This window comes from Zonotrichia albicollis, chromosome 6 (assembly GCF_047830755.1).
Source record: "Zonotrichia albicollis isolate bZonAlb1 chromosome 6, bZonAlb1.hap1, whole genome shotgun sequence".
NCBI lineage: Eukaryota > Metazoa > Chordata > Aves > Passeriformes > Passerellidae > Zonotrichia > Zonotrichia albicollis.
In genome coordinates, this window is record NC_133824.1 from 3,098,690 (window position 1) to 3,112,038 (window position 13,349).

At 39.4% G+C, this 13,349-nt stretch overlaps 1 protein-coding gene across 3 annotated transcripts in view; it reads right to left on the minus strand.

The window, feature by feature from the left end:
- ASPG (asparaginase) overlaps positions 1 to 13,349 on the minus strand; it is a 46,293-nt gene that overhangs the window by 8,001 nt on the left and 24,943 nt on the right. For all 3 annotated transcript variants that reach the window (XM_014264526.3, XM_005483287.4, XM_074542283.1), the window contains exons 9-13: positions 12,264 to 12,377; positions 8,869 to 8,988; positions 7,736 to 7,831; positions 6,726 to 6,889; positions 331 to 417 (exon numbers count right to left, since the gene is read on the minus strand). In XM_014264526.3, coding sequence (XP_014120001.2) covers positions 331 to 417; positions 6,726 to 6,889; positions 7,736 to 7,831; positions 8,869 to 8,988; positions 12,264 to 12,377 — 581 coding nt within the window. The remainder of the gene's footprint in view (positions 1 to 330; positions 418 to 6,725; positions 6,890 to 7,735; positions 7,832 to 8,868; positions 8,989 to 12,263; positions 12,378 to 13,349) is intronic.

The following is a 13,349-nucleotide window of genomic DNA, read 5'->3' on the forward strand; positions in this document are numbered from 1 at the left end:
GAGATATTAGAAAATCACACCTTGAAGAGCTTCTTTTCACCATTCCTCCTCAATAAGAGACTTTGGGGAAAATGGGATATTTGCTTCCAGTTCACTTATCCCCACAATCCTCTCTCCTTTGGAACTCTCTTGAGTTACTGGTGCTTTGAAACAGAGTTGATTCTTCATTTCATCCCTTCCCTTGTTGCCTTATTATTCATCTATCACAGAAAGAACTCCCTCATGTGCCAGGAACCAACTGTTTATTGTAAGTGCTTCATTTTGGAGTCTCCTCTGAAAAACCATCCCACTCCACATCCCTTTTAGGGCCACCTCATAGATCACATTTACCTGCAGAGAATTGTTCCAACATCCTCCAAGTCATGGCTTGACAGGTGTGCTCCAGTTTCTCGTAACAAGTTAATCACTGAGAAGTGCCTTTATGAAAGGAATAGAAAAAAATGAGAAAGTGACTTGACCTTGAAAGTGACATTTTCCCCCTGAATCCAACATTGTCATATACACAAACAGTCCGGGAAAGTTCTCACATTCTCCTTTCCACAATCACAGAATCAATGAATCTTTTCCAAGGTGACAGATGCAGTAGACAGAGCTTCCCTCCCTCTCAAAAACTCATTCACACACACTGAGCTCAAGGAAGTGTTAAGTTCAGCTCTGAAAAGGAAAGGGATGCACACCCTTCTCTTCCAAGAGTTCTTAGTGTTTTAACCTTAGAGCTAGTTTAATTTAACAATAGAAATATTAGTAACTGAAATACATGCAAATAGGCAGAATATTTATTACATAGCATCATTCCTGTATTTTAAAGAATACAATGCCCATACATATCAGTCCTAAATAAACATTGTGTCTTGCAGATAAGCCATGAATCTTTATGTTAATGGAGAAGCTAATCAGATTTTTAGGGATTCAAAATGATGGCAAGTATTCTTATGACCCTCTGTAAAAAGCACATATTTTCCTAACTTCCTCCCCCCAATACATTTATTATTGATTTCTACCTGGAGATTTTAGGAGGTCTTCCTTGTCCTTTCCTTTGAGAAAAAGGGACAAATGGCATCGCCAGCCAACACCTACATCTTAGTCAGATGCTTAAGAAACTCTGTGGAAAGGCTGCTCTCTAAAGGTACTATTGTGGGTAGAAAATGACAAGTAAAAAATCTGCAAAATACATTTTTCATAACTAACCTAGTGGAAGGTTTAGAACTAGGTTTAAAAAGGAGATGACAGAATGCTTCTGTGTTGAACAACTGATCTAGTTTACAATTTAAAACACAGGTTTTTTTCCTCCAGAAAGAGCATGATGACCCAGTAGATCTGGAATAGTTTCACAGTTCCTATTTTAAGTAAATTGCTATAATATAACACTTCAAAATAAAGAGGTAGGCTTATCATTTAATAGGAAATACATGAGTTTTTCCAACAATAAATTAAAAGATCATCTGTAGTAATTAAAAATTAAACATAAGCTCACATACACTTTCTGCTTAATCACTTGGTGGTAGCCACGGGCCTTTCCATTTTTGAATTGGACTAAACTACTTATCTAATCCCTCTGCCTGTTTTTAGGAAACTCCATCTTCAATCAGAAGTTACTTTACAGTTATCCATATAAAGCCTATGTAAGCTTATATGTTCTGTATAAGAGCTTTAGCTTCTAAACTAACCAAAGAACTGTGCATGTGCTATAGGAATCATCTCACCTTTCCAAACACAGGTTATTGACCCTAGGAGACTGATTTTATTTTTTTTAAATTACACTTTGTTCCAGTTGACAGCCAAAAAAAAAAAAAAAAATCTTCCTTTGCTTCATAGCAAAGCATTTCTGGGACAGCCCATGCCTCAAGTGTGCTCAGTTATCCAAAATATTTTCTCAGGTGGGTCCCTTACGACACAGCTCATCATCCACAAGTATCTCCTTGAGCCAGCAAACAATGGCATCCTCTCCTACTCCTCAATCCATGGTAAGGCATGAATTCTACATGGATGAATTTTTTAGTTTTTAGTCTTAATCCAAACAGTAATTAGCTGAAATGAAATTTGACCTGAAATAGATTAAAGTAGAACATGTCTGTTCACTCAGGCTCTCACTGGGTACTGAACAGAACATGGGGAGTGTCTGTTTACTCTCCAAGGACTGCCCTGGAGTGTTCTTCATTTTCACCTTATACAGGAAATCTCAGCATGAAATGAGCATTTTTTAAAACAAAAGCTTTGCTATGGGACAGCACTAAAAGATAAAAGGCTGCAAAGCATGTAATGTGTGGTATCTTCCCTCAATGTTCTCCACCTGTGAGGACTCTAGATACCAGCAAAAAGACATTTTCTCTTTCTGTTGTAACTATTTACTCCTTACTGGTAGGAAGAATCTCTCCAGACAGCCCTTCACACCCCACAGCCATTCCTGCTCTGAGTGGGGGTCTGTAAAAATCTGGTACAGACAGATTTGGGATCATTTACCCCACTCATTTAATTTAAACAGTAAATTTAAACAAGGAAAAATAAAAATAGTTTGAAATAAATTAAGTTTGTAAGCATTGTAACTGATAGTGTTTACAATAAATGCTTACAATAAAGCATTTCTAAACAGAAGTACAATGTCCTGATGAATCATTCAAAGTCACATTTCTTGGAAAAATGGGAAGAAGTGCTGTGCATTACTGCTTGTTAGAGACAGGGCAAGGGAAGGAAGACTAGGGACAAATAGCAATGCAAAGTTCCAAAGTGTCAGATTTGGAAGTGAGGCTGTGAAGCCCAAGAAAGCAAACAGACCACTGTGACATTCCCACCACTCAGCATGGCAAGTATGTGGGAGGGAAGGCTCTGCAGCGTGTTCCTGCCTGCACCGAGCGCCATCGACATTCTGAGCAAAGCTCAGCCTCTCCTGAGCACCACTTCTGCTCTCCTGCACCCACCACCAGGGCACTGCTCGTATCTCAAGAGCCTGGCTGTGAATTTTCTGATGCTGTTATGTCTTAGGCACAGGAGAGGTATTTGTCTTTAGAAATTGTTTCTTGAAGTGCTGCTCTCCTGTGGCTTTACAAAAGCCGCACAAGGGTCACAGGTGAGCTGATCTGAAGTTCAGGTGATGTCATGAGCCATGAACTTCTTGGGAAAGGATCAAATGCAATTCCTTTTCTAAGGTGACAGCACAAAACCAAGAACAGAACTGCTGGACAGTCAAAGCTCAAGGTGCAGAGAGATGGCAACCTCCCCATGTCAGCCCTGGCTTGCACAGCTTCATGCTCATTTTAGCCTCACCTGATAATGCTTAGCAAAAAACAAATGCTTAACATTGTCACCTGTGAGCTGTTCCTGACCCTCCCTTTTCTTACTGTGTTCTGTCACCAAACCATGGCTCTTGGTCAGACACAGGCTGTAGAAACAATGTTATTCTGCATATGTTACTTGAGACAGCTTTTTAGTAATATCAGTTATTCATCCCTCTCTGAAGGAAAAAACAAGAAGGCAAAAGGTGTTTCTACTATCTCCTACCTGTTAGGTTCCATTGTTCATAACACTGGACATTAAAACTCAAGTGTATGCTACTATTTTTAATATATTTGTAGCAGAATATCTGATTTGGTGCAGTCTTCAACATTCAGCACTATGAGCAAAGTTTGAGTTCCAGGTAAAGACATCCACACCCTAACCAGTTCTTGAGGGCTCTGGATTCACAGGAATCCAGGTTCTGTGCAGTACCTGTCATGCCAGGCCCTCACCTGGCAGACACTTATTAAAAGTGAATTGACTTCAAAAGGGATGAATCATACATGTGAAATTAACACACATGTAAGAGTTTGCAGGACTGGGGCCTTAGGCTGCACACCTTCCACCAACTCTCCTTAAAGAAATGCAGGTGTAATGTAGATCCAGACTTGACTGGCTTCATTCTTTTTCATGCTTGCTCCCCTAGCAACCAGAATGGTTATGGCAGGATCAGCTTAGTTTCACTTATTTGGTTTTCTGCACGGTATCAGTGGGTATTTTGTGCTCAAACACTGCAAGGACAGGCTGCAGTGTGCTTCTTGGAGTCAATGGTAGATAGATTTTCTCTCTGCCTTAGATTTCCTGAAGTAATGTAAATGTAACCTTTCAAAATATCAAGTATTTAAATTCATATTTACGTGGGAGGTAATTTTACTACCTCTAATCTGATGTTCTCACAGCACTATATGAGCAACTCCCCATTTTCAACCTTTTACCACTGCTCTACAAGTAAATGGAAGCACTTTTACTACTTAAAATATACACAATTTTTATTCAAGACATTTTCCTGCTGAGAGAGTTTCTGTTATTAAAAAAAATATTATTCTATTGTTTTGAAAATTAATTATCCCTTGAGGGTGCTGTAAGAAATTAAAGGAATGCTACTTATTTTGATATGTCAAACAACTGGCCTAGATTAACAGTGGTCTGTTTAGCCTCATGCATAAAGTGAGAGAGACTACAGGCAAATTGCAGTTACAAATTAAAAAGCGGAAATGCAGTAGTTTATTTCTTATTTAGCAAGAAACAAAGAAAGAGTCACTTCAAGTCAAAAAATATAAGAGACTATCATTGACATAAATCAAGTCACTGGTCTATCAGCTGACAGTGCTATGTTAAGAAGCTTTTAAGAAGAAACATAACTCCTGGTCATTTTTACAAATTAATAAATGGAAGAGAGAAATCAGTCATCATTATACAGGTTTGCATGCTGGTTAAAAGGCAAGCCACTGAGAAATGTTACATAAAAGACTGGAAGAAAGCTATTTTTAAGATAAGTGGATACTGTATTGCAGTTAAATGCCAATTAAACAAATATTAATTCTCAGAAAATGGGATTAAGCTGATGCAATGTTCAGTAAAATTGAGAAAGTTACAATATTAAACAGTTTAAAGCATTGACTACTCATTATCATCAGTTTCCCCCCCTTCCCTCTCTGCCACTTTCTATCAGGATAATCTCTTCACTTTCAGCTTGCAAGTGTTTAATAAATAGAATTTAAATACTTCTGTAGCAGAAATCTTTTTAGTGGGTATCTAATTACACACATATACAGCTGTCTGCTCTTTAGCATTCTCCTTTATATGCTTACCAGTGTGAAATGCAGTGTGAGTACACAGATCATAAATACACATTTATGAGATTAGTTCTAAGTCAACTCTTCCTCTCATTCCAACAGTAGAAACAAAAAGAGAAACTGAAAACGGTTATGGTGCAGTTTCCTTTTACAATTCCCTGCATCAAAATGGGTGTGCAGTTTTAAAGAGCTTAAGAGTCATAGTAGGAGTCTAATATAGGAGTGGCAATTCTGAGGAATCCAAACAACAAGCTCATGTGAAATTCCTCAGGCGGTAGATGGGTGCGGTAAAAGAAGTAGGTGCCTGATTTGCAGGAACATCTAATAGTATCTAATGCTTTAGCATTTTCTCACATTGGACCAGAGCCACCTCTATTCAACTCCAAGGTTATTTGTTTGATTTGCTGTTGGGCTTGTTTTTGCTTTAAGACTGCAGAGCTTATATATTCATGAGGTAAGGCAGCAGGCACCGAGCAGTTTGGGACCATGCAGGAGGAATGGCAATAGCACAGCGCGGCCACGCCGCCCTCCAGCTCACAGCCAGGGAGCTGCTGGGCTTCTGCAGCTGCTCCTGCAAACACAAGAAGCCTCCAAGTTATTCCTGCAGCCCATGGTAATCCAGGACTGCCAGACCTCCCAGGGAGCTAACTGCAGCTTGACAGACCAGGTGAACTTGTCAACATTAGAAAGCTGTAGGAATATCTGAGGACATTCACCCAGAAAAACCATGAAAATTCAATCCATCTGAGCTCTTTCACAGAAAAAAATGGCTTTTCTCCTCTTTTCTCCTGCCATGATTCAGACTGAATATGAGATAAGGAGCTGAAAGTGGATCAAAGACAAGGAGAGATTATGGTGTGCAGCTTCTAACATGCTGGAAGACCAATGGCTCTATGAATCCCCAGGCTATACAAACTAAATCTTAGAAAATTAAATTCTGATTACTGATAACTTTTATATTCTGTGATATGGCCATTCCTTAGGACTGTACAACATGGAAGAGACCAGTAAAGAGCAAGTCCATGACTACCATTCAAGAACTGCTGACATTCATAACAGCAGGAAGAGGAAATCCACAAAGCAGGCAGAGCCATGCAACCATCCCATATAATTATGAGTGGGTGGAAGGGGAAAATCAAAAAACCAGTCATCCAGCAAGAGACTCAGGAAAGCACTGGTGGAAGGAGAAGATTAAAACATGTCAACCTACCGGTATATTTTGTGCCAACTGAAACAGTCTGGTCTTGATGAGAAAGGGCAGGGCAGAAAGAGAACAGACAGCCCATGGTCCTGCACTCTCACTTCTGACAATCAAAAGGAGTGATCAGTTTGGCTCTGTTTTATAAGGAAGCTTCACAATAAAGAGTGGAGCCCTGAAATTACGGACAAAGTCTTGGCAGGAGGACAGCAATAATTACCTTATGCTAAAATTCTGCATGCGTAACAAGTTGTTTGCTTTCATTCCACATTATTTTAAAAAATCTTTTCATTTAGGCTAGTCACATCCTCTGAAATAAGCTGGTATGTGTTATTTAAACTGCTGTCATTTACACATGGCTGCTGAGACCACACAAGACCAGAGCACAGGATGGATAGAGTTGAAATCCAAAATGACAGAAGGTTTATAAACCTTACATGGAGCAGCACATGAATTGTTACCTGAACTTGATGGCATTCATCAGAGGGGTAGATCCATATCTGTCTCTGGCATAAACAGTTGCACCAGACATCAACAAATACTCAACTAAGGGCAGGTGCCCTTCAGAGGCTGCAATGTGCAGGGGAGTTCGGCCGTCGTAGTCTCCACAGCTCAGGTTTCCACCCTACAAAAGGACAAATCCTTCACATGCCAAAAAGAGAATGGCTGCACATCAAGCTGCTCTAAATGGCACACAGTAGCATGTATACATCACAGTATCCAAATAAACCTGTCAAACATAAAGTTTATCTTGCAGCATTGTTTTAGTGCCAATAAAGATATTTATTCCACCTCCTGCATGTTTCCCACTGAAATATACTCTTTATTACAGCACACCATACAGCAGTTTTGTGCCTGTAGACTGCTAATTGTTCTTGTCTTAGTTAATTCCTACTTTCAAGATATATTTATAGTTTCTTGAGGCCCATTACCAAAATCTCAATAGTAGGGTAAACCAAGGCAGAGAGGGGGAAAAGAGAAAAGAGATGACAGGGAAATGCCTGTTTTTTCTTTGGGTATAACCCAAGTCAGAGCTCTAGGGAGAAACAGAAATCTGAATTAGCACTGCACTATGTTTTGCTTAAATATAATTTTCAAGTTCTTTTTTTATTCCTGACAGATTTACATCCAAAAGGTGGATACTATGAATATGCATAAAGAAAGTTAAGCGAAAAGAAAGCAGCACAAATCATTTTAAAATGTTCCAAAGTTAGCAGATAAGAACTTGCATTTTAATCTACCTGTATTTTCACAGTTCAAAAGAAAATGTAAACAGCTAAAAAGCAGAGAGGGACAAGAACATACCAGTTCTGAAAGGCAAAGACCAAGAAGTCTAGAAACCATTTGTAACTGTCATAGCACCTTGACTCTAAAACTTAGGCTGTCACTTCCCATGAGTATGGCTTCCTATCATCAATTACAGTTTTATTTTAAAATTAATGTTTTGTACACACTGTTCATTCTACATTACCATTTCTGCTATGGCTCTTATTGCATCTATGTCACCCAGTTTAGCTGCAGCACAAGCCAAAGGTGGAATTAATGCATCTCGTACGGCTTCTAACTCCTGCAAAACAAATAAAATTAAACATTTAATATCAGCCTCGCCTCTAATGCGATTGACACCCAAGTCATAAAAACACTGCCCTTGGTTTCATGTAAAGTTCCAAATTAGTCATCTGTATGTTTAGAAATGGTAGCATTTAGTTCTTGGAAGGAAAGAAGTCTTGTGCATTTTGTCAGTCACACATCCATAAGATTTATACTCCTCTCTGGCAACACTACAAGTACCTGATATCTTTATAAACCATTTAAGGTGCACAAACTAATTGCCATCTCTGTACTGCCATAGCTAAACATCAGTACAGTAGGAGAAACAGTGCTGGGGGGAATTGGAGAAGACCATATCTTCAAGACTGGATCAATTTTATTCATGTTATTCCTCAGATATTTGTGTAACCTGTACTTTCAAACCTACAATGACAAGCCTCCTAGGCCCCTAAATATTCTCCCCATTCCTCATGCTTACTAAAGAAGAATTAAAGAATACATTCAGTATTCATTAGTTAATAAAAATCCCATCCTCCCTGAACCCAAGTCAAGAGAAAAGTGAGTATTTGTATAACCAGTACTTGATTATCTAATTTATATTTATATTATATTTTCTAATTGGGCGGGACTGCACACCACAAATTACACTTGTGTAATGCTTCCTTAGTATCAGCTTTCTATGACTGCATGTACAATTAAGCTGTTTTACCCATTATTATTTGGATTGCTCCAAACTGTCAATACATTTGGCCACAAAAATATAAAGCAATTCTTCATATCATTGATACCCTGAATTAGAGCATCTGTCTGAGGCTTGTTATTGCAACCAGCCAGCCAAGAAAGTAATCCCAAGAGGGGGCTACAAAGGAGGGGGGAAAAACATTAATATGTTTTTAATTAAAAACATTTTAGATATAGAATTGTCATTGTGTCCTTTCTCCCTAACTCCATATTCCAATTTTCTTTCAGCTTTGCTGTTCATCTTTTATCCAGGCTTATTTAACTCAGTTTACAGCTTTATATTATACCAATTTTAAATATTTAAGTATATACCTCCTTGCTGCTGATACTTAGAGATTTGGCAATCACTTGAATAAACTTGCTATCTCTCAAAGAGATCTTGGCTCCTGTGGGTACAACAGTCATTTCTCCTCTTAGATTCTCACTCAGCATCTGAAAAGCAAGCAATCAAACCCTTTGTTAGCAGAGGAAAAAAATGGTGGTAGTCTAATAAAAAAAACCTTATAATCAAGTTAAAAAACTGTTTGGAGGAATTATGGAAACTAATTGAATGCAGACAAAAGATTAAAGAAATAGTTACTGTCCCATGCAGACTGCACGTTTTAAAAGACAAAGGAGGGAGAGAGACAGGCAAACAAAACTTTCTTCCAAAGCAAAGAAAACCAAAATAAGCACATAACAAAACACCCCAAATTTTAGAATATGCGGACAAAAGTTCCCTAGTGGGGTAAGCTGCAGCCTGCTTAAAAACACAAAGATAATGAGTAATGAGCAGAGTGAGGCTTAAGACCAGAATATTCTGAAATGCTGCTGCCTCTTGCCAGCATTCACAAACCTCAGGACTCCTACACAGACTGTGTACATAGACCTCAAAACAAAGCCCAGTGCTGCCTGTAGACAGTCATGTATTTCCATGGGTTTCCAAACAGCTCCATTAGCCCTGATTTTGTTACAATTTGGACATAGATCCAGCTTTGAATCAGAAAATCTACAGCAGTAGCACTCATTCAGTATCCAAACAGGCATGTAACAGTTTGCAGGATGGGTGCCTCCAATATAACTGGGAAAAAAACCCAAATCAAAATGTAAAAAGGTCAGCCAATTCATGTGTAGAAAGTACTTGAATAGGGCAATAAAGAAATGAAAATACTCTAAATGACAGACTCTGGGAAACTTGGAGAACACAGATAGGAGCCAGTCATCAAGAAAAATCAACTAGTTTCTTCAATTCTGACCATTTTACACACTGGCATTCTTTCAGGAAAGGTTGCTGATGCAGCTATAAAGCACATAAGTTATTTCAATTAGAATTTTAAAAAGCAGGATTGTGAAAGTTTGCAAGAAACAGATGTGATGTTGGCAGGAGGAATGCCCCAGGTTTACTTATGTCTAGGCATGCCCTTTATTAAAAAAAAACCCTCCAAGAGCTGACAACACCACAGCTGTCTGCTGGAAGAGCCCCATATACATGTAACTCAGAGGATACCAATGCTTTGGCACACTTTTAGAATTTGACAGGTTGAGATCATTGCTTTACACAGGTAACCTTAGCAATTGGCACCTGTGCTAAATGCACCCAGTGCAAAACCCTGTGTGCTTATTCAGTCCTACCAGCTCTTCAGACATTTGTATGTGTCTGGGGGCACATTCCTTGCTCTTCATGTTGAAAAAGAATCCCAAAATAACCACGCCAGCTTCAGGAGAGCTTCTGTCTCTTGGGAGACTATTGTTTGGTGATATGTTTAGCTGAAGATATTGCCACAGACAACATATTTCCAGGCTTTCTTCTTCTCCTGGTCTCTATAACTCATTCCTGCCCAGGCAATGTAGCGTGCTGTTCCCTTAGTTGTGCCAGCACAATTGTTTGTGGGTCTGTACTATGATTCAAATGAGGAAACCAATCCTGCATACTCAAAGAAATTGCAAAAGTTATTTTGTTTTTCATCCCATATAAAGGAGGTCCAGCACACCACCACACAAAAACTGTGTAGCACAACCCCAAGGGCAGCACATGAAAATGCAGAATTATCTTGTGACCTGGTACCTAAAACACCTTATCATCAAATCCTCACCTGAGTAAGTCAGCTATCTCACCTCAGCAAACTGGATCTCGAATTAAGTTTTAACTCACACACCCAGACAAGACTGGGAAGGTTTCTCCTGTCCCAGGTCAAATAATCTGCTGTGCAAGATTAAAGTGAGCATCAAAAGAAACCAAGTTAGTGTGTGTGTTCCAGGGTCAGTGAGTATACCAAAGGGGTCTCAGTGAAGAGTTGGGGTTTCTGAAGTGCAAATGTGGGTACACAGTTTGTGGTAACTGGGAGTGGGGCTGGGCCCAGCCTCACCCCCAGTGGGTACAGCAGTGAAAGCAGGTGAGCAGCACTGACAGCAATGAGCCCTGGAGTGCCCAGGGGCACTGAGCAACCACCAAAGGGAGCAGAGGGCACACAGGTGCAGTGCATGAACCATGATGGGGATAAAAGGCTGGGCTAAAGAACAAGAAGGGTGGCTGCTTTAAGCTTTCTGAAAGTGTATGGTGATACTCTGTGTGTTATGGCCCTCTCAGCTCCATCACAAACACACAAACACATCTAACACCCCTGCTCCTCACAGCACTGTGTCACCTGCCAGGCACATCCTTGCACAGAGCATGTTCTGGGCATCCTCACCAAAGACACAGTTCCTCCTTATTTCTCAGCTTTAGCAAACAACTGCAAGCTCAGAGGCTGTAACTGTGTCTAAGCACAGTGAGTGGTACTTTCAGCCACTACACTTAGCTTCACAGGTATCCAAATATGTTTGTCTCAAGTGCTGCTACTGGTTGGAAGATGTAGAGCATGAAATAATGATCAGGTTATAATGGTTTTAATAAAAACAAAGCACCATCATGAAATACACATGTGCCTGCAGTGTTAAGTGTGGAGAGTGACTCATCATGATGTCATCTCCCAAAGTGTCAGGATTAAGATTTCACTACATCCAAGCACAGAAATTCATGCATTCCTGCAGAATGCTGCTCCCTTATCTAATTCATAGCTATATGCTCCTTGTATTAAGGGAACACAGTAAACAGCTATTTAACCTGCAGGAAAAAGAGCCTTGATTAAGCAACCAAAGAACAGTAAGAACATTTTTAAAGGGGCTCTGATTTTAAAGAGAGTTACAATTGGTTCTAGAATAATCCTCTACTTTTTATGTATTATAAAGTGCATCTCCTCTTAGAGAAATAAAATCTAATACTGTTATGAGTAATGCTGTAAAGGAAGAGGCTGTAGGCAATATTTATTTTCAGAATAAGCTTTGTGTGAATGAGTCTGGGATGAAATCTTCACCACACTAAGATCAGTGACAAGATCTTTGCTGACTTCAGTAGGGTTGGGATTCTGTCTCTCATAAGAACTTCCACATAGAGTTTTCAGTACAAAGTGTCCAAGTTAGACTCCTAACACTTAACATGGCATTTTTATGGCTCAGTTATGGTCTTCACCTGACTTATGCAGAAAATTCTTTTCTCTCCCTATCTTCATACATTTGTTTGCTTAATACTACTTTCCATAAGATAAAAACCAAAAACATGGGCTGTTCACATTACAGTTCTGGAACCAACTGATTTAAATGCAAGAGAAGCTCAAGACATGAAGCTAAGCAGAAGTTAGCACAGTAGATGTGAAACTTAAAGTCTTTCAAGGTCACACTGAAATATTTACCTGCTTCTTCTCCTCCCAGCTAAGGTTTCCCTTGCTGAGTGTGTATGACAGTTTAGTTAGGGCTGCCTCTGGTGTCATATCACCTCCAGGAATTACTCCAGCATCAGCAAGAATCTGAATAAAAGGGAACAATGATTCTAATTAGCATTCAGAAGTACCTGCACATGCAGAAAAGGTGTTTGGAAGATGAGTGGCTACACAGAATGCAGTGTGCAGCCAAGCCTCCACTCTCTTGCTCCTCCTACTGCCACTATAATTTTTGTACTTTTAGTTATCAAATACCAAGCAAATACTAGAGCAACCTGAATAAAGATGACTTTTACTTTAAATTCCTTTTCCTGCAATAGCACTGAAGAATTCCACCAAATGCTTGCCACGGTCGCTTACCATGCTAAAAGGGAAAGGTTACAGGTCTGTATCAGCTATCTGCAGAGTTGTCAGATTCCCTTTATTGAAAAGCTGCAGTTACTCTGTTTTAACCCAGTGGCATTTTGAACACTGCCAAGTAGGCTGTTCTCACACAGACATATTTACCATTCTTTTATGGGGCATTGCTTTGGATGAATTCCAGCACTACAACGTGCTCACAGCGGGAGTGCTTTCAGATTCTTGCAGGCTGTGCTAGCAGTGTATGATTTAGAAGATACAACTAAAATATGTAATTTACACAGTTCTGACAAGAACAACTGAAAAAGATGACCTTTTAACTTATCTTTCTGGTAGTTAAAAAATAAAATGCCTGAACAAAAGCAAAAATAAGAAGGATCTTTGCTATGATCAGCAAGCCTTGTAAGTGTACAAGATAGCAAAGACAAAGGAGATTTCAGATCTCTTGTCATTAAACTGTACCTGGGCAAATCACAGATCCCCTTCTTTGCCATAATGTGATGCCTCACAGTAAAGCATCTTGAACTAGGTTCTTTGCACAGCATTTTCCTTTTAAATACCTTGTATACAAGCTTCAGCTTCAAAACCTGTTGTGGCTTAACTAATATTTTCAGCAAGATACAGAGCCTTAATTAGCTCATTAACCACCTCTGGGAGACCCAGAGTAACATTTTTTTCAAGTCCCATGGGAAACCATAT